Below are 20988 nucleotides of genomic sequence, written 5' to 3' on the forward strand. Positions count from 1 at the left end.
ATTTTAGGAATCTCCTCATAGCTTTAAAGCTTTAGTCTTTTTTAGTTTGCTACAGCAGCTAGTTTGTAAGTCACCAACTTGTTTGGCTGTCTCATGGGATCTTTCATCTTCAAATGGGGAAGTCAAGTTTGGAGAATTGTGACAAGACCTGAGTGAATCAGGCGAGTGGGTAACCATGCTGTTTTGGCTGGGGTGGAGTTAATTTCTTCAGAGTAGCCAATACAGGGCTGTATTTTGGATTTGGGCTGAGAACAGTGTGAGGGAGTGACTGCAAAAGGCTGAACTGCAGCCGGAGATATACCATCACAGCAACACAAAGGTAAATGAGAAGCTGTGCAAATGCTGGGTAATGCCATTTAGAGAGGCACAATCAGACTTCTTTTTAAACACTTAACAGGACTTTCAGTCCACAGTATTACTCCAGAGAAAAGGACAGCCCAATGAAGACATCTGCTCAGTGTTCAGCTGCCATCAAAAAATTACCTGCAAAGTATTTTTAAAAGAGTATTGGTGTGTCTGCTCTAGACTTGGAGTTAAAGTCAGTCCCCAGTTATTACTGATCCAAAGTTTAAAATTACTATATACTGGTCTCACTAGAGAAGACCTCTTTCTGGCACAGAAATCTTATTTGGGTAAAATTTAGGACAGCACACTTCAACACAGGATCCCCAAATCTTTGCTCAGGGCACATCTTGCTCAGCCAGCCAGCCTGTGCCTGCCAAACAGCCTGCTCACTGCATGAGGATGTGGAGGTGGCACTGCTGCAGGGCCTCTCACCTCCCCTGAAGCAATTCTGGATGGCCACAGAAAGGAGGCTGGATTAGGTGAGGGGGCAGGACCCATCTTGCTCAGGATCTGGAAATGCAGCATATCAGGAGCAACAAGCACTTGGGCACAGCCGCTCTGCAGCTGCTCAAAATGGTGCCAAGGTGACCCAGTCCCTGACTTGCCCTAGGCTGTGGAAGTGGAGGTAGAGCTCTTCCTTAAATCCTACCCACCTGCAGGCAGAACAAAAAATGTGGGTCTTAGTCTTTAATCTCTCCTAATCTGTCATTCACCGATTAGATTATCATAAATATAGAACTAATTTATGCCACCAAATGCTAATTTCTTCAGACTTGAAATGTTTTAAGTTCTTTGGGAAATCTGCTGTTTGTAGGAAGTGTTAAGAGGCCATTCCTCAGACAGCATAAATGCAATGAATGAAAAACCTCGTTACTATCTGTTATAAACATGCAATGATACCAAAACAAACCTGGATGGGTGGTCCTCGGCTGGGTGAATGAATGTAGCCTGAGGGAGACAGTATTGAGGACCTGAGTCACAGGAGCTGAGGGATATGCTCCCATGTTTAAAGATACAGAATTTGGCTCTGTTTTTAGCATTGGAGAGCTGATATTTAATGCCCACAATAAATTTGTAGCAGCTGTAATATAAGCACTTTTTAATTCCTGTTTGCACTATTAAAATATTGAATAAAATTGAATAAAATCTCTGTGTAAGGGACCAAGTGTATCAAGTGTAAGGGACCAGTTTAGTTTACCAGGTTTAGTACTACAAAGGAATTGCTCTTTTAAATCCAGGTGCTCCATTGCCTATGAGTTGTTTTTGTACAACTTTAATGTGTAATAAAGAAATTACTGGTGCTAGATATTAATATATCCTACAGAAAATGCTCTCCCTTAGTTCTTTAAAGGATTTATCCTACATAAGGCTAAAGGTACTCCATAATGTGTCCATTTGGAGATTTCTTTGTGCATTATTTTTCAGTTATTCTCAAGCTTTAATTTTGTAATAACAAAAAAAGGAAAATGCAAATTTTTAAATTTAGGCATATGTTTATTAGGCACTCAGTTAAGGATTAAAACAGTGCTCTCATATGCAGCACTATTTACTTTGGAAAAAAAGAAAAAGACATTGGTATGTATTAATTTTTTCATTTTTCTTTTTTTTTTTTTTTTTTCCTAGTGTGAGTAAAAAAACCCCAAAAACCCAGTTGTCTTCATTCCCTGGTAAACACATTTTCTTTCTACACTTTTCTACATTCAAATGTCAGGTTCTTTCACATCCTTTCACGTTTTTTTGGTCATTAATTGTGTTTCAAGGAAAAAGAAATGCACACTGCTACAGAGCAAAGCAGGTTTGATGCTATCTCTCTCCTCTGACCTTTCTGTTGCACTATTCATTAATATGAGTGTTTGGGACATTAGGGAATTGCCTGGCAGTAGTACACTGAGCTTTCCACCTCCAGCTGGTAAGCTTGGTACTGTTTAAAAATGACTGCAGCAGTTAAGATTATTAGGAAGCATAGTTATTTACCTGCAATAACTCATTTTTTTTCTCAGCAAATAACAGAGAAGGAGCTCTGTGCCAAATCACAATTGATTAACAGTTTTCAGGTGAAACATTGGTCAAAAGGTGGCCATTTTTCAATCTTATTTTCGCTGTCAAAACACTTCCTCGTGTTAAATGCTTTGAAAACAGCTGCTAGAAATACGTAGAAATACTAAAAACCAGTAATTTTTCACTTTATTTTTTACTTTTTATATTGGGCTTTATTAGCTCTTGCTCTACAAGTGGTTGGTGTAACTGAGCTTTGTTTTAGAATCAAGAATTGTTGCTTGGAAAATCAGTTTCTGAATTCCAAAGCACAGGAACTTCTGGTTTAAAAGTAAATTAAACACTTCTTCAGAAAAGCTTGCTTGGTAGCCATAAAACAGGCTATTTTTAGCCACAGCTGGAGTGAAGAAAGGGTAACTGCACATTATGTAAGATCAGAAATTCCTATCTGTTCTAGACATCTAGACATCTGTCCCTGCTTTTCTATTTCTAACAGCTCTGTGCTGTGGTTGTACACAGGAGATACATTCTGCACACGTGAGTTACTGAATGTAACCAAAACCAAATCATCTTTCACAACATGGTCTCTGTAGAGCTCAAAAGTAAGGCAAGAGTGGTCTTCTAAAGGCTAGGTGGGGATGGCTGGGATAATATGTTCCTCAAATAGGGATGGCTGCATTGCTGGCTAAAAAATATCTTCTGCTGTTTCTGTCTTAGGAGGAGAATGATGACTCCCGAGGTCTGATCCCAGCTCCTCTAGCAAGCAGGGCTACGGACTTCAGATAAGGAACCATTACGGTGACATGTGTACACATGGATCAAGATACCAGTAATCAAACGTTCTGCTTCTTGAGTGAGCCCTAAGGCACTTATGATTAATCACATTTACTCTGACAGTCATGAGGCTGAGATAACCTGACTTCTATGTTCTTCCCCACAAGCTGTAACCAAATTTCTCGATGGTTACCTGTGGACAAGAGTAACTGGTGCTGCCTTTAAAAGCTGGCTTGTGTAACCCTACCCTCAAATATTTCTGAGAGAATTCAGAAAATATGGTGATATTTCTGACTGGGGTGGAAAACCATGCAGTGATGGTCAAATCCCAGGAATAAATCATAAAAGGTTGGCTGTCAGAGCTGCAGCCTCCAACCCAAAACACAAAAGAATATTGAAAAAGAAGCAAGAAAAAAGAAAGAAGAAAAGCACCACTTCCCCTTTGATTCAGTCAACCAAAATACACTTTATGGGCTTCATGTGTCTGTTTTAATTTGCTGATGTAGGCAACAGGTTGAGGCTCTGCAGCCAGAGGAGCAGAGATGCAGCTGGAGCCTCCTTGGGATGTGGGGATAATTCTGGGGCATCTCCCAGCACTCCTGCCAGCCTTTCCATTCTGGGACATGTGTGTGGCCTGGCAGGTGACAGGGACGCTTGTGGCCTGGCAGGTGGCTCTGCCAGCAAGGCAGCTGCAGGAAGGGTATCTCACAACCAGCCAAGAATAAGGCTATCATCTTAGTGAACAGCATAAAGGATTTTATTCAACAGTCTTTATATACATAATGAAGCAAATCACGTAGCTCAAGGGCTTGCAATTTAGGTGGAAAATTCTTTTGGTTTTATTTTTAAAGGGAAATCTGCTACACCAGGCTATTTGTAGAAGCTGGCACCTCAATTTGGCCTTTTTAACTCTTTGAAATCCAAGAAAAAATTTAATGAAGAGTTGGGGTAAAATGACAGATCCTGCAAGATATGACCATCAAGAAAGATATAGGCTGAGCCTGTTTTTCATTGCCCTAGTCAAGACAGAACTCTGACATTATTTAGGAACATCTGGGAGATTTAGTCTGCTTGGACTCTAGTAGCTAAGCCAACGTTCCAGGACTTTACTTGCATTGCTAGTACCTGCTTGAAATGACATTAGGATTTACTCTCATGCTAGAGCTTCATGGGTCACTGGCTTGCTTTACAGTGTAAAAGAATGCCAAAAGTATAATAGTGAAATCGGGGGGGGGGCAGAACCAAGAAAAAAAGTCCAAATCCAGAAAATGTAATATAGAAAAATTATTATTATGAAATATGAATATGTTTACAAAGATTTTAATATCTGTTTTTAAAATTGATCTATTTGGCAGTAGTGAGGTAATTACTGTGTGCAGAGAGGCAATGATTTCAGAAGTCATTTAAGAAAAATTGTTTGATCTTGCACAGAAGCAAATGAGGAGTACTATAATGTGTTCTCCCCATAGGTTTGCTGTGGAGACAGTAAAAAGCCTGGTAAATAATAACACCTTAAAATACAATTAAGTATCTTCTCTCCCTATTATATGACTGATCACACCTTCATTAATTTTAAAACTGAGCTTTATAAACAACAACAATCAGAACTATATGAGCTTTTAAAAGCAATGTTTCTCATTCAAAATTGATGTGGTGTAATTATGTTTATGACACATCACCTGGAAACTAGAAGGTTTTGTCTGGGAATAAATAATAAGCAATGTCAGCACTGGTACTTTGCAGAACATCACCCAACAGAAACTAATCTGAAAGTGAGCCACTTGGAACCATCCAATGTCCTCAAACTGCAGCAGTAGGATGCTCAGTAACAATTTACCTGATAGTTTTTTCCTGTATTCTTAATTATTTGTGGATTTACTTTAAAGCAAATGGCAAAAATCAATGCAAATGATGTGCTAGCATGTCAAACTGTACCTTTACAGAGGAGGGGGCAGAAAAAAGTTTTTTTCTGTCTAGGTCAGAACAGTACTGTTCACCTCCACTACAGTCACATCACATTCTGCAGGCTGTGTCAATATTTCAGAAAAAGGAAAAAGATCAAAGAAGTCATTTAAGACCTCAGCAATTTATAGGAAAACTCATATATCTTCAAAGTTTTCCAGGTTGGCAGTGTTTGCAGGATTGGTCCTGGAATCTGCTGCTGGCACGAGAGAGATGTATCAACTTGTGTGATTGAAATGCCATTTAGCCACACAAAAGTAAACCAACCACACACACTTGCAAACCCATACTTAAGAAACACTTAAAAGAATTTTCTTGCAGGTTGCAGAAATTTGGGATTCAAATAAAGAGGTTAATTGTGCTCATTTGCAGGAGACCCTGTGCAGCTGCCATCACCAGAGGGGAGCAGAGAACAGCTTCTGCCTAAAGGAACACAAAGACGAACATTTTTATTAACAATCCAAGCACTAGAGATGGAAAAAACAAGGAGAAATAAACCCAGGTCAGTCTTCCAAATGTCTGTGAACTGGGAGATTCCTTAGTGACCCCACCCAGAACTCTATCACTGCAGTTCCTGTGGTAGCTTAGGATCTAAAATATATATTTCAGGAGGCTTTTTTCAGAGCACTTTTTTTTTTTTTTTTTTGGAAGCTGATGAATGAATTGACAAAATCAGCATATGAGCTGTGAGATATTTATTCATTGACGCCTACCAAATTGGACTTTCCTGCAAACTTGAGAGGATGGCTCTGTTGTCTCTTTCCTCTGCACCTGAGACAGCTAAATGCACCATGAAGACCTTACTGAGTTCCTGCTCCAAGCCTCATCCTGGTCAACACAGAGATTCCTTTTGACCTTTCTGGAAGTTGGATTAGGCCTTTAAAAGTCATACATTTTAAAACATTCCATGAAGGTTATGTTTGCTTTAAAACCACGATGAAGTAAATGCAAAACTGTATTAATATTTAACATTGGCTTATAAAAACTAGGAACTTGTAGTCAGGACAGCTGGTAAAAGTTTAATTCACATCATCGTTTCAAAATGAAAATGCAGAGAAGGACGGAATATCACATTTTCTCTTTCTTAATCTATTTGTTTTTCTTTTATATTCTGTTTTGTTATTTCTATAGCCATATCTGTTAAATAGCCATGAAATTTTTTTTTAATTTATGCAAATTTTTTTATTTGCTTTTCTGATTTGCTGGTGGTACTGGTTATACATACAGAAATCAAAACAGGAAAAAAAAAAAGGGGTCAGAGGGAAAAAAAAATAGATTAGTTAAAGTAAAAAAAAAAACAACCCAACAAATACAGTGCTTTTGGACTGTATTTAGGATTTGGCCAGAAGTCGAATGTCTTGATAGATGGTTCTGAGTGCACAGTTTTATTGCTGGTACACAGCACACTTTGTTCCTTTTGTTTGACTGAACTTGCCAACTTAGGAAATTAGTGACATGGGCATTCAAAACGCTGGACAAGTGGTCAGACTCTGATATACATATTCATACCCCAGTGGTAAATGACGTCAGGAAGTTTCAGATGCAGGAAAAATGCATTCTTTCGTCCAGCACAGCTTTAATATAAGTTTCATAAGCACTTTCACCGTTCGAGCAAGAGTGCCTCTAAGATAGCACACAGGGGAGACATCATTTAAAGAAATGTTTCTTTGCTTGAACCAGAAGTCCAAATCTGCTCAGTTCATTTAAAATGTCTTTTTCCTCTAGAATAAATGAATAAGCAGTTCCTTTTGTGGTTTTTGCTCCGTGACTTGCTATTATTCTTCTAGCAGAAAAAGGATTGGATTCTTATATGAACAGATGTGTTCCTCCTCCCTAGCTCCACACTCATTCTCTCCCTTTGGAAAATAGAGGTGACGGGCCTGGTGTTTGACTAAAAGATGTTATAAATCTTCTGGGGAAATGCTGTTATATCTTTGCAATAAAAAGTATTGAGGAAGGGAAACAGGTTAAAAAGCAAAAAGTCTTTGTAATAAATCATACGCTGTGATTGTTTTTTTAACCCTTAGAAGCGCAGGGCTGCTTTAATAAATTGCCAGTGCAGAGATCCTTCTGCTTCGTGCCGGCCGGGACTCAGGGGCACGATCGGGTGTGTGGGACGGGAGATGCCCGCACCCCGCTCAGCTCAGTCTCGCAGAGGCCGGGCACAGCCCGCCGAGAGGAGGAAGCCCTCGGAAAGCAAACGCTGGTCTGGCCGCAGCCTCCCTCCCTCCCTGCGTGCCCGACCTTGTCCGACCGGCAGGTACAGAGCGGGACCGGCCGAGCCGCAGGCCAGCGGGCCGCGGGGCGACACTGCGGGGAGCAGCGGGCCGGGGACGGCAGGTGAGCGGCGGGGGGGCGGCTGGGGGGCCGTGTGTGTGATTGTGAGTGTGAGGGTGTAGGGTATGGGTGTGGGTGTGTGAGTGTATGTGAGGGTGCGTGAGGGTGCGTGAGGGTGCGAGTGGGAGGGTTGTGTGACGGTAAGTGTGTGTGTGTGTGTGTGTGTGTGTGTGTGTGTGTGTGTGAGTGTGTGAGTGTGTGTGTGTGTGTGAGTGTGTGTGTGTGTGTGTGTGTGTGTGTGTGTGAGTGTGTGTGAGTGTGTGTGTGTGTGTGTGTGAGTGTGTGAGTGTGTGAGTGTGTGTGTGTGTGTGTGTGTGTGTGTGTGTGTGAGTGTGACGGTCTGTGAGGATGTGCGTGTGGGGGGGGGTTGTGTAACGGTCTGTGAGGGTGTGTGTGTGTGAGTGTGAGGGTTGTGTGACGGCCTGTGAGGGTGTGGGTGTGTGAGGGTGTGTGATGGTGTGAGTGTGACGGTCTGTGAGGGTGGTGTGTGTGTGTGAGGGTGTGTGATGGTGTGAGTGTGACGGTCTGTGAGGGTGTGTGTGTGTGAGTGTGAGGGTTGTGTGACGGCCTGTGAGGGTGTGGGTGTGTGAGGGTGTGTGATGGTGTGAGTGTGACGGTCTGTGAGGGTGGTGTGTGTGTGTGAGGGTGTGTGATGGTGTGAGTGTGACGGTCTGTGAGGGTGTGTGTGTGTGAGTGTGAGGGTTGTGTGACGGCCTGTGAGGGTGTGGGTGTGTGAGGGTGTGTGATGGTGTGAGTGTGACGGTCTGTGAGGGTGTGGGTGTGTGAGGGTGTGTGATGGTGTGAGTGTGACGGTCTGTGAGGGTGTGGGTGTGTGAGGGTGTGTGATGGTGTGAGTGTGACGGCCTGTGAGCGTGTGGGTGTGTGAGGGTGTGTGATGGTGTGAGTGTGACGGTCTGTGAGCGTGTGTGTGTGTGAGGGTGTGTGTGCCGTGGGAGCTGCCCCCCAGCCCCCGGACGCGGCGCAGGAGGCCCCGCACGGCACCCGGGGCCGCCCCCTGCGCGCCCCGTCGGGGCGGGCGGCGGCGGTGGCGGGGAGATGGCGGGGCGGCGGCGGGCGCTGCCGCGGCTGCTGCTGCGCTGCCTCCTGCTGGGGCTGCTGGGCGGCGGCGGCGGGGGCCAGCCCGGCGGCGGCGAGTATTGCCACGGCTGGGTGGACGGGCAGGGGGGCTACCACGAGGGCTTCCAGTGCCCCGAGGGCTTCGACACGGCGGTCGCCACCATCTGCTGCGGCTCCTGCGCTCTGCGCTACTGCTGCGCCGCCGCCGAGGCTCGCCTGGAGCAGGGCGGCTGCACCAACGACCGGGAACCCTCGGAGCCGGGAGTCACCGCCCGTGAGTGCCCGGCCGCGGGTCCCGAGGCGGGCGGGAGGCGGTGCCCGCGGAGCATCCCCCGGGCCGAGCCCCGTGCCGCCCCGCGGGGCTGCGGGGTCCCTGTCCCGTCCCGGCGGGTGGGCTGCAGGCGGGCGCGGCTCCAGGTGCGCTCAGGCGGTGGCGCCGGGACAGAGCGGGAGCCCGGGGTGTGCGGGGGCCGCGGCTCCGCGCTCCCGAGGGCACCGGCAACAGGATCCCTCCTGACTGGAAGGCGCGCTTGCATTTTAAGTTCGCGCAGGCAAATTCTGCCATGTCTGTATAACTTTACTGCTCCCGGAGGGGTGAGTGCGCCCCGGTGCTCTGCATGCACAGCCCCACCGTGCGAGTGGCCGTCAGTTTCCCAAACAAAAGAAATCCGGCAGCGTATACCAAAACTCGTTTCCCTAGGCACACGTTCTGCGCTTATCTTCCACCTTAGGAAAGGAAGCGATTTAGCAGCATCTGCAGCATTTGAGCTTCGCCTGCAGATTCAGACTGTTACACTGGACAGTCCCGGCGATTTGGGGGATTGAGGGAGGGGGAGAGGAGCGAGATCCTTGAGCTATACCTAAGAAGAACCAGAGAACAGGACACGATGCAGACAGCTTTTACCTTTGGTAGCTATTAAAACTGTCAACAGAAAGAAATTTTTACTGGAACCTACAGGGTTTAAAGTCTGATGTTGTTTCAGTGATAATGGTGCTCTGTCTTCTGAGCAGATTGATATGTTATTTGGACTGAAATGATGTGGGGCTTCATAAACACTGTGGAGTTTATTTCTACACAGAAGACCTGTTAGTTAAGTACTAATTTGCACGGCTTTTCTTCTTCTTTCTTCTCCCAGAACCAATCTACGTTCCATTCCTCATTGTTGGATCAATATTTATTGCTTTCATTATCGTGGGCTCGCTGGTAGCAGTTTATTGCTGCACATGTTTAAGACCTAAACAACCATCACAGCCAATACAATTTTCTCTGCGGAGCTATCAGACCGAGACTCTTCCCATGATCTTGGCCTCCACAAGCTTCAGGACGCCATCCAGGCAGTCCAGTACAGCGACAAGTTCCAGTTCGACCGGCAGCTCGGTTCGCAGGTTCTCCTTCCCCCGGGCAGAGCCAGGGTGCCTTGTGGCTTCCTCACCTCCGCCGTACACATCTGGCTGCTTCCAGACAGCCCATGCAGTCCACTTGACCCAGCCATCAGGATTCCTGGTGTCTCCGCCGTACTTTGGGTATCCTCTCCAGCCAGAGCCTGCCCTGGCTGGGAAGAGCTGCTCTGATTTTACTCAGAGCTGAAAGAAGTTGTGCAGAAGTAACACAGCCTTTGCAACCACAGGGGCTGCTGCTGTTGGGTGTCACACTGATGTGCTCTGTGGCTGCAGAAGTCAGAACTGTTCCTGTGGGTGAGTTGCCCTTGAAAAGTGAGGGGTCTCACTTGAGATTGCATTTCCCAGACTTGGATCTCACTTAAAAAGGAATTGTGAAACACTTCAAATAGTTGCTCTAAAACCGGACTGCTCTGCCTAATTTGTGCAGAATGTGTTCAGAGACAAGCAAAAGAACCGTGTTGGGACAAAGGTGTTATAAATGACATTTTACCCTAATGCAGTTAACTTACTTAACAAACAGTGGCTGCATTCCACTGATAATAATAAGACTAGTTCTATAAAGCAGCAATAAGCCTGAGAAGTAAGAGCGGAGTAATACTAAAGAGGGTCCTTGAAAACATCTGACTGCTTACCACTTCCATGAGCAATGGAAGTGAGAGGAAGAATCTTAATAGATATCAAAACGCAGAGGTTTTTTAAAAATACACATAATCTACCTGAACTTACACTGCCTATTTGTATTAGTAAACTTTGACGATGGTAGATAAAACTAGTACTAATTAGCCTAGTTGAAGATCAGACAGTCCCACACAGCCAAATTATCTATGAGGAAAGCAGAATGTATTCAGCAATATCACTGATAACTTCTCCACATAAAATTCTAAAAATAGTGTTCTACTAATGCATTCTTCAGAGGGAAGTATTTATTGTCAGCTTTTTGCTCAGCAAATGTAAGTTGGCCAAACTGATGATGAAGTTCTATTTGTAAAATTAGCCATGTATAAAATGTAAAGACAAGTTTGTAATTTAAAATGTATTTACACCATCACTAATTATTTAGTAGCAACACCCCAAAAAATTACCAATAAACTGTGTGGTTGAAAGGTTGTGTCATCAGTATGACTCTGTACAGGTAGTGTTTGTTGAATTTGGTTGGTGTAACTCTTTTTTTTCCTGTTAAAATAGTTTATTCTGCTTTTAAAAATGACTTACGACTTTAACTGCACCTGTTGTGCAGATTTAATGTACAAAATTCTGACTATATAGCAAGCTAATAGATTCATTTATGTCTTTTACGTGCAGCTGTGATGAAAAAGTGGTGAAAACGACACTGATTAGTTGGGTATTCTGGATTAAACATCCTGCGCTAGGAATAAATTCTGTTTGCCCTTCTACATTCCTTCACCTAAGTAAACCAACAAACCAAATGGAAGAAGAAAAAATAAGCATCTAAACCAAATACATGCAGTAAGCAAATGGAAAATACACAAGAAAAAAACTCCAAGCAGTCATTAAAGGGCTCCTCTGTATACTTATTTTTGTGAAAAAACAAAGTCATTCTGTGGGTCAGAATCTACAGTATCAAAGGCTGAGCTTTCTTATTTTATCAGTCTCAAACTCCCTGTGTGTAGGATCTGCTGAAGTGCATTATAGCTGACCTATTTAACAAGTAGTTTAGAAAAGCTTCATTAGTTCTTTCTCAAGAGTTGAACGATTTTTTTGGTAGCAAATATCTAGTGATCAGTAGTTATGAGAAAAATATTCCAAAATAACCCTTTTAATAAGATTTTTACTGCACAATTAGCATCATAATCAAGCCGACATTACTGCTAGAAAAGCAGTTTCTAAGCAGAAAGACAAGTTATGAGAACAATGATGTTCTAAGTAATAGGCTCTAGCTTGAATGCTGTAATCGTTAACTACAACCCAAATTGTGATACACAGCTGTGTATATGTTTTGCAAGATACTAAAAATTAGATTTTGAGTATTCGGGAAATTAATTGAAAGTTAAGTGTTCTGGCCTGTAATTTGATTGTAGAAACAGTCTTCAAGGAAGGGGGCAAGAAAATTTTTGCTTGCCTTTGATGAGCTTTCATAGGACTCTTCACTGCATATTTTGAACGGCTATGAATGGGACTGTTCGTCAAGTAACTTTCTGAAAAATCATTGAATATTTCAAGAGGTATCAGCTGCCTTGTTCAGAAGCATACTGCGAGACACGCTGATCACTCCTGCATACAGCAGAAACAAACCAATGCAACTGTACTTTTTTGCAAATTATAGTAAGTTTGCAATTAGAAGAAATCTTTATCTAATAAACCAAGGCAGCACAGACCTTGTTCTGGAAGCAGAAATGTGATCACGTTTAACTAAGAGGGGTCAATTTCTGTACTTTTAAAGAGCCATCAGAGCCACTGACACAGGTGGTGAGTGGCTGAAATCGAGCGTTTTCCTCAAAGACTGTGCACAGCAAAGGTGTGAGTTTGGCTCAGTCACTGCCTGTTACCATTTGGTGCTGTACAGGCCAGGCTGCTTCACTGCCATGGGCTCAGAGGGCTCTGCAGTCACTTACTAATGTTTTAACATAGAGACAGATTTTTGCTACACTTGCATGCAGTCTTAGATTTTAATGGTTATTCAGCCTAAGGAGGGCTGTGAAGTTTGCTGTGTAGCAAGAAACTCAGCCTAGCAGGGAAGACCCCTCTGAGCCACTTCCTTTCTTCCTCTTAGTTGAAGAACTTGACACACAGGAATAATTTAATTGAATCAGACTTACATAAGTCTGTAAGTTTATAGAGTGCTAAGTACTTCACAGATCAGTAGCCAGGCTGCAACAAATCCTGCAGATGTGGTTCTTAGGGTGGGAAAGATCAGGTGTAGTTAAAATAGCTTTGCTGGGCTACCTGTAAAAGTAGGGATTATGCACCATCTACAAATAGACAATGAAATAACTATAAATAAATGAAAAATCTATTATTGTTCATGGAGTTACAGCAGCAGTGACCTATATAGCTGAAGGGAGAGGAAAGGAGGTGGCCAGAATACAACCCATGGACAGAAACGCTTTTGCCTGTGCCAGTAGTTTCCAACCCAGATGGATTTGGTGTGCAGGCTAGAATGCTGAATTGCCTTCATAATGGAAAGAGCCTTTTGGCATTAGATACTCCTATGATTTATAGGAACAGGAAATTTTCCTAAAACTTGCAGACAGAACAGAAATGATATTGTGATAGCACTTTAATGACTAATGAAATGATTTGAAGGGCTGGATGTACGCTTGAACTGAAAGCAATTGCTTGCTATCAGAAGTAACATTTACAGGCAGTACTTTACTGCCATATTAACAAAGTAGATTTAACTATTTCTTTTGGAATTCTGAACTCAGTTTATACTCCTTTTACTAGCACTACACTATTCTAAAATCAAAATGAAAGAATATTCACACTCATTAAATTAATTACTGTATGCTTTGACTGCCATTAACTGGTAATGACTTAGATGAAACCCAAGCCTTCTGTGGATAATGAGCAATAGTGGCATGCCATTTGTTTTGTGTTTCCACAGTTTGGGATTCTGGAGCATGTATGTCCAAAATGCAACAAGACTTTCTAGTGCTAGGGAAAACATTACAAGTACTTGCAAGAATGTCTGAAGGATTCTGTTTGAAACTAGGTAAGCAGTACAGTATGTGGCTATGTAAACTCATGGATTATTTGTAATACTAATCCCAGTGGAATAAAAAAAAAGGTGACAATTTCAAAAGTATTTTGTCATTACTGCTCAGTTAGGTACAGCTTGACATAGGGGCACTAAGGAACATTAAGGAGATGAAGTTGATTTTCAGTGCTGTTTCGCTGTGTATTGCAATGTGCTGTCTGGACTTGAACTCCTCTGAACAGTGTGTCTGCTTTTGAGGGAGCCAGTGCTCCACAGTATCACATCAAGTTTTTGACTCATAGTTACACCGAGGCTGTAATTCCACGCTATCCTGTTTTCATTAGCAAAGGCAGACAAGGAAATGCCTTTCTGTTCTTTTTATTCTTTCCATCTATGACTTGTGCAAATTCAGGGGTGTAAATCAGGTTAGTGAAATGATTTTAGCTGAAAAATAATGTTTGGTGTAAGAAAGAAGGGAAAGGATCTGAGAGGGAGCCTGGATCATTACAAACTGGATTATAAACGGAATGATTTCAATGGCCTCATGACTGCCAGTATAATCAAAGTGGTAAAATATTATGAGGTGGAATATCCTTAAACCAGCTCTGCTACTATAGACTGGATCTTGTGAAACTAACACCATCTAAGATGCATGTATTACTGAACCTGCTTGGACAAGATACAAAATAAATTCATTGTCCAGTGTATATATAAAAATCAGTCACCCATCTACAACCCAAATTCAGTTAAAGTTTGGATATATTGATTTTTTTTCGGTGGTGGGCTGTGTCAGAGGAAAGAAATACCAGCTATTATCAAAGCCAAAGGATACAGTATTTACCAGTGCTGTCTGAGAAGAGAAGTGACATTTCCTTACTCTTATTGTTCTTGTACTGCATACTTCTCTTTCAAAATAGGATATCACCGCCAGATTATGTTAAGGCTTGGCTGGAAGTCATGAAATTGCAGGCTCCTGTGCTTTTTGTTGGTTTTTTTTTTAATTTTTTTAAACTTCACATGAGAACTGAAAAAGACATCTCAAAATAGGTGCTCAAAAAACACCCCAAACAAACCTAAAACAAATTTTCTACTTTTAGAGTTTACCTTTAAAATGTAAGGACTCTATATTTGATGTCCATATGATATCTATTTCTGGTATGTCTCATTTTAAAGAATACAAACCCAAGAATGATGAGATACGTTTTCCTCTGAAAGTAATCCCTAGCGTTTCCAACCAATCAAGTCAACAAAACTTCTTAATTTAATGGCAAATTTATTCATTTTTTAACAATTAAAAGACAAAACATTTAAAATTTGCAGTTCAAAACATGCACATTCACCAAATGCCAAATGACATTTAACACTGCATAGAACTGAATGTGTTACTAAAAGAACTATTTAGAAAACACAGTGCATTTAACATCCAGTTAAAACTAAACCTGAGAAACTACCATAAATACCGAGTCAAAATATCTTCATTCATGCAGCTTCATAATTTCCACAACAGTTTCAGCAGTAATGGCTTAGTGGAGCTGTAAAACCTCAGTTTATTTTGAATGCAAATTTTGCTGTTTCAGGCTGACCGCTTTCTGCAGCGGTTCATACATATCAAACACTGAAAATCGTAATGGAAAACTATGTTGAAGTAGAAAAACAATATTAATGCATTTATGGCTTCTATGCTACATTAAAGAAACACCATAAAATATGACTTTAAAAAAAAAAACAAACTTGTTCTGGTCACAGCTTTGCAATTACAAATCACACTCTGGAAATACTTTTATTTCAGTATCAACCCTGGAAAGTGCCCAACTTTGCACATCATTGCTCAGATGAGCAGTCCTTACACTCAAAAGCAGTCCAGTTGAACCCGATATGAGTAGTGGTTTGCATAAGCAGGAACCAGGTTTGGAATGCTAAAATATTCCTTTGTTTAATAAAGATCTATTGGTTAACAGCAAGGAAACTGGGGGAGCGAGGTCAGCGAGGGGGAAGGAGAAACTCATTTGTTGAGTTTTGTAACCAGTGAAAACATCCAATACCAAGGAAGCTGAACTGACAAACTCATTTGCTTACACAGCACTAGCTTCTCGATATATTATGAGCAGACTTTTAACGAAGGCATTAAAAAACAACAAGGGATCAACAACCACCATGCATCGCCTCAGAACACTTAGAAATAGTGCCTCATGCAGACAGAATGATAAATTCATCGGAACTACAACTGCTTTTACACAATACACAAGAAAAAAGGGAAAGAACTTTTCTCCTTAAATTTAACACATATTCCAAATTACTCATCATTCGAGATGAGTTCAAATGTCATGATACACATCTTAAGACACTTAATGCTCATCTTTGTAACAAGGTGAATTTTATGGATGCAGGTGGACATATAGGAATCTTCAGCTATCTCTTAGTGTTTCAAAATATTTTATTTCTCATTTTATATAAATAGAATGATGACTAAGTATAAATCTGTTGAAACTGCTTTGCAAAAATATGTGAAAAATTAGGAAATGGCAAGAAAAAATTCCAGATACAAATTGTCAATAGGTTTGTTAAAATTTGTTTCCAGTTACTCTTTTGAATAATTTATATATATATATGTATGTATATATTTAAAAATAATCAAGCAAAAGTATTTATATAAGATACCCGATTTTTTAGTGGCACTAGTTCATCTTTTAGATGGCAATTTTTAATACTAACTTGCAGTGCACATGAAACAGATGAAAAAGTCCATGTGAACTCTCTATTTAATACACTTTTGAATTTTCGAGCAGTAAGAACAGAGGCATTGTTATAAGCATTTCCGTCTCAACTGTTTCGTGTTTTTCCTTTAAACAAACATCAGCAGAATCCCCTTATTTTAACAAAGGTATGACATACTAACAGGATGGAAATAGATTATATTACCGTGTACTTAACATGAAAATAAAGTGCATATTGTATTCTTGGTCTGATTTAAAAATGGGCACACATAGCTAAGATAATCTTGTATTTTAAAACGGAATTGTATGAGCAATCAAAACCCACCATTTTTGCCACATTTGTCTTTTTTGCTATTTTTAAGAAGTGGTATCTTTCAACCACTAATTATCAGAAAAAGTACAGGGACAGGAGAAAAAGTCATCAAAAATAGTAAAAAAATGCACTTTGTGAAATACTGCTTCAAATTTTGAAAAGATGTAAGCATGAAATGCTGTGATACGATTATCTTACAAACCTTTAAATTAGTATAAATTTAGGATCTCAGAGCTGTTATAGTCACTTTCTTCCTTTTTAAGGTAGTTAATTTGGCATGTACTGTGTGTTGTTTTCTTCAAACTGTATTACAATGGTAAGACAGAATTTTATTTCATATGGAGAATAAGAGCTCATGTAACTATCTCACTGTATATATTTCACAATGTATTCTAATCCATATCTGCATAATTAGCAATTCAACCAATTAGAACAGAAAAAAAATTGCCCATGAAGAGAGTACATACAGATTAATTTTATATGAGTTAAGTTCACTGAAAGATTATAAAGGAGCAACAGTGTCATGGTTAATTTCAGAAATGTTTTGAAGTTGGTCATTGTCCCTTGGATGACAGAAAACAGGGATCCCCATTTTAGGAAAGGGGCATGCCCCTGAATTTTTTCTTGCCTTAGGTCAAGTGATTTGGCCCTCCCATATTGATCCATCTATTTATCTATGCCTGCAATGGCTTTTCTGAAGGCAGTTCTTGTCTGCATGACTGACCGGCAGTACTGCTTCTAGTGGGATACATTCCCTTTGTCCTTGTGCCTTCTGTTTAAAGATCACTCCGGGCAAGTGAGAGGAAGACACTGCGTAACACGCGTATGAAATGCAGACTGCCTTCCCACTGATACACCTTCCTAAACATGTACTTGCACATGGTGCCTTTTGTTGGGCTTCCTCTGTGTATTTTTAAGTTTCTCTTAGAATGGAGAATAAGAAACTTGGATAGTGAGATTAATTACATGTTAAGTGTCTAGCTAACTGAAAGGTAAGAAGGTAAAGTCACCTTCAGTAAGTATATGACAAATGAAGGAGGGCAGAGAAAAGATGGGACTGGATACTTGTTATGATTTGGAGAGCAAAGAGGAAATAATTTAATAGATCACTGGGGATATCGTTCTGCTTTTCCATCTGGTTGATTTCCATTGAAAGAAAAAAAAGAGATCATTCCTATGTAATGCACAAAAATTTACTTAACAATAAAACCAACTGCTACTATAGAAAATAGCATTTTTAAGTGTAATTATGGTGGTTTTTAAATCCAGAATTAAATATGAACTAAAGAGTTCCAAGAATTAACTAAATTTTAAAGTTCAAGCAGCTTTCCTTAGTTTGAAACCTGATGGTTTTTGGATGGTAAATCGAGAAACACCAAGTGCAAAAATTTAAAGAATGTATCCCAATGTTCTCATTTAATACCTTCCTCTTTTTTTTTTTTCCCCTCATACCAGGTGTGTATCTATTTCTGCAGTCACTTCCTCTCCATTTTAATTAAAGGTGAGAGTATATAAGCATTTTGCATGACCAGTAAGTTGTAGAGACTGCTGCAATATGTTTCACACCTTTATAGGAAGTGACTTTAGTGCAAATAAACCAGTACATACCACAGACTAGCGAAGGGCATGCTTTGCTCTGTATTTCAATTATGCATTTCAAATAATCTTAGTATAAAAATGTTGAAAATTTGATTAATTTTAAAAAATAAGTTCAAACAAACAAATTTTCTTTTGAACCTACAATATGAGCAGATACAACTAAGCATCACAAAAATAATTAAGTTTGCTAAAGGGAAGTAAGGCAGAGCAATTCTTAAAAATTGAATAAAGTATTATGTGTACTCCATTATACAAGTTGGCAGCCATATTCAACATATGCAATACTAAATGAAAATAAGGGGAAAGCTTGTATAAGGCCAAAGGTGCAAAGACTTGCAATTTTGAAAGCAAATGCCAAAAAGGCCACTCAAATTAGACTCACTGTACTTTCTCCTCAAGTGTGGAGACTCAAGCATGCAGTTCTGAGATCAGGACTGGAGATAGTTTCCTTTCAAATTATTTCTAACAGAAAACATTTATGGAACTTCTTTGGCAAATGTTTTAAGGTTAGTTTGACACAAACATCTATGAGCATCTTGACTCAAAATCTTTCTTAAAGAAGGTGAATTAACACCATTAAGATACTGGGTTTTTTTTCAGCACTTGTTGAAATCAAAGGCTTGTTATCAACTGTATTTAAATATATTAACACTTCAAAACCTTCACAGATGCTAGTTGATCTGTCAATGTAAAGTATGTTTAGCAATCTGACCACTGTCCTTCTAGTATATGACCAGTATTGATTCAATTTCATTGTAAAATAAGCAAGCTGGCAATATACAAGATAAATTCCAATCTGTTTACAAAGGCTAAGCAAATACTTGTTAAAAATTTAAAGATGGTGTGTTACAGTATAGTTGCACAGTGCTTATGTCTACTGAATACACAAATCCAAACTTTATGGAACAAGACCATCATAGATCTTTCAATGTTTGACAACGGGACCATGGTTGCAGCTCCCAGCAAAGATCTAGTAGCCTGTCTCACAAAAGTAACAACTAAGGCCTAATTTTCCAGCTGTGTTCCTTCACCATTCCTCAGGCCTTTGCTTGGTGGTATCGTAAGCTCTTATTACTTCAGACTGGGAAACAATTCCATTTTCATCTTGAGAGAAGGCGTAGCCATCTGCAGATATAAAGCCAAATATAAACAAAGTAAGTTTTGATCGGTTTTATTTTTTTAAAGCTTTAATAAAAGCAGCTTAGCAAAGGTAAATAGAGGGGAATAAACCTCTTTTCAACAGTTAATAAAATCCGTGCCATTTCTTACAGAATTTTGCCATTATAAGATAGCAGAAAGAGCTCTGCACAGTACCTTAGGTATGAAGTGCAACTTAACCACAGGCAAAGAACTAATGGATTCAGGATACTGCACTTTTACTATAAATAAATGCAGTGAAAGGTAGAATTTTACTGCTATGTTATTAATGGATATTAATTTTTTTCAGCGAACACTTACGGAGCAAGTTTTGTTGCAAAGAGTCAGAGCGATACAAGTTCACATGGTTCTTCTTAAAAACATTCTTCAGTAGTTGGGCTCTTTCAGTTAAGCTAGAGAGAAAGGAGACACATGAAAAATATTTACTTACTCATCACCCTATCCCTTTATCTTTGAGTCTGCTCAATGGGAATTAATTATTAAATGAGAAGCGTCCACCCTCCTTTTCCTTTTTAAATTGTGCCTGATGAATTATTAAGATGATGATTAAAAGCTTCTGTGAGGACAGATTATTAAGTTCTGACCCCTGGTAATAATTTTATTTGTCACAGTACAGGTAAAATATCTGCCTGAAATACTGCTGTGTGCAGACAGAACAAATAAATGAGTAATATTGTGAACCTTTGAGTGTGACTCCTTTAGAAACACGCCATGTGAAGAGGGGAAGGCATTGTCTTCCTTGATGTAACACAGCTTGAATAGTGCCAGGCTGAATTAGTCTATTTTATCTTACATAGAAAGTGTTCCCAGCCACTACTGACACAGTACCCCAAAGGGATGGGAAATGAGTGGAAGGACAGCCATGTTCAGGGTCATCAGCTGTGTGTACAGAAACATATTATTTCCATGAAAAGTCTTCTAGAAAGGAGCATTCCCCAGGAAACTCTAGAAGGTGTTTTTCTGGAGATCCTACCCAAACAACAGACTATTACTGCTGCTAAGGTTGGCCACTTCAGCCCACCCCCTTCCTTCCCAGCCCTACGGAGTTTGTTGTGTTGCATGCTTATTGTGCTTTAGTGTGACCCAAGGACCCATTTCAGCCCAAGTGGAAAACAGGAGCATTAAACATTTTTTAAATTGAGACTCAAGCATAGGCCAAATGCTGCAAAATACAGTAAAAAGGGTAGAAAAGGTATTTGATTTCCTTTCTTTCTCACACTAAAGTTCTCTATAATAGGAACATGCATTACTAAATAAATACCAGATAGATGAGCCATAGCTCAGAAAAATTGCAAAATCTGACCGTTTTAATAACATATTAAATATGTCAAGGGTCTATATTAAAACAAAACCCCAAACTCTTCAGTGTCTTCTTGATTTGATATTCACTGTGAATTACAGCCTGTGTTTCAAGAAATACCAACCTATCACTTGAACATTTCAAATGCTGAAAAATCCAGCCCCCTCTCTATGTAAACTAGTCTAAAAATTAGTTCAATTAAAAAAGAGATGTATCTTATGTTTAATCTGAGTATACAGTGATTTGATATTGCTACAGTTTTGCTAGATTAGCAAAGTTGTCTCTTGTGCAATGATGTAGTAAGAAAAACAGATTTCACACACCTTATGCTACCAAGTTTTGATTACTCTAATTA

General features: G+C 40.3%; 2 protein-coding genes across 11 annotated transcripts in view; one reads left to right on the plus strand and one right to left on the minus strand.

The window, feature by feature from the left end:
* Nucleotides 1–6089: 6089 nt before the first annotated feature.
* SHISA3 (shisa family member 3) lies at nucleotides 6090–13654 on the plus strand. 2 transcript variants are annotated; one of them, XM_086888372.1, is made up of 2 exons: nucleotides 6090–7416; nucleotides 9627–13654. In XM_086888372.1, exons 1-2 carry the CDS (start codon nucleotides 7200–7202, stop codon nucleotides 10076–10078), a joined length of 669 nt encoding a protein of 222 aa, XP_086744498.1. In that variant the 5' UTR covers nucleotides 6090–7199; the 3' UTR covers nucleotides 10079–13654. The 2 variants fall into 2 exon arrangements, with proteins under 2 accessions (XP_086744498.1, XP_086744499.1); XM_086888373.1 differs by lacking the exon at nucleotides 6090–7416 and adding an exon at nucleotides 8355–8764.
* Nucleotides 13655–14802: 1148 nt separating this feature from the next.
* The window catches only part of ATP8A1 (ATPase phospholipid transporting 8A1), a 102008-nt gene continuing 95822 nt past the window's right edge, over nucleotides 14803–20988 (minus strand). For all 9 annotated transcript variants that reach the window (XM_086888363.1, XM_086888365.1, XM_086888364.1 and 6 more), the window contains 2 exons: nucleotides 19634–19725; nucleotides 14803–19300 (listed from right to left, as the gene is read on the minus strand). In XM_086888363.1, coding sequence (XP_086744489.1) covers nucleotides 19203–19300; nucleotides 19634–19725 — 190 coding nt within the window. In that variant the 3' untranslated portion in view covers nucleotides 14803–19202. The remainder of the gene's footprint in view (nucleotides 19301–19633; nucleotides 19726–20988) is intronic.

Source organism: Cyanistes caeruleus, chromosome 5, assembly GCF_971803275.1.
Source record: "Cyanistes caeruleus chromosome 5, bCyaCae1.hap1.1, whole genome shotgun sequence".
NCBI classification, from domain to species: domain Eukaryota; kingdom Metazoa; phylum Chordata; class Aves; order Passeriformes; family Paridae; genus Cyanistes; species Cyanistes caeruleus.

What these genes read in the sequence shown, in the direction of transcription:
- SHISA3 (XM_086888373.1), top strand. Translation starts at nt 8,470, where the DNA reads ATGGCGGGGCGGCGGCGGGCGCTGCCGCGGCTGCTGCTGCGCTGCCTC. An exon ending in GGAGCCGGGAGTCACCGCCC is followed by an intron (nt 8,765 to 9,626) that starts GTGAGTGCCCGG and finishes TTCTTCTCCCAG; the next exon opens with AACCAATCTACGTTCCATTC.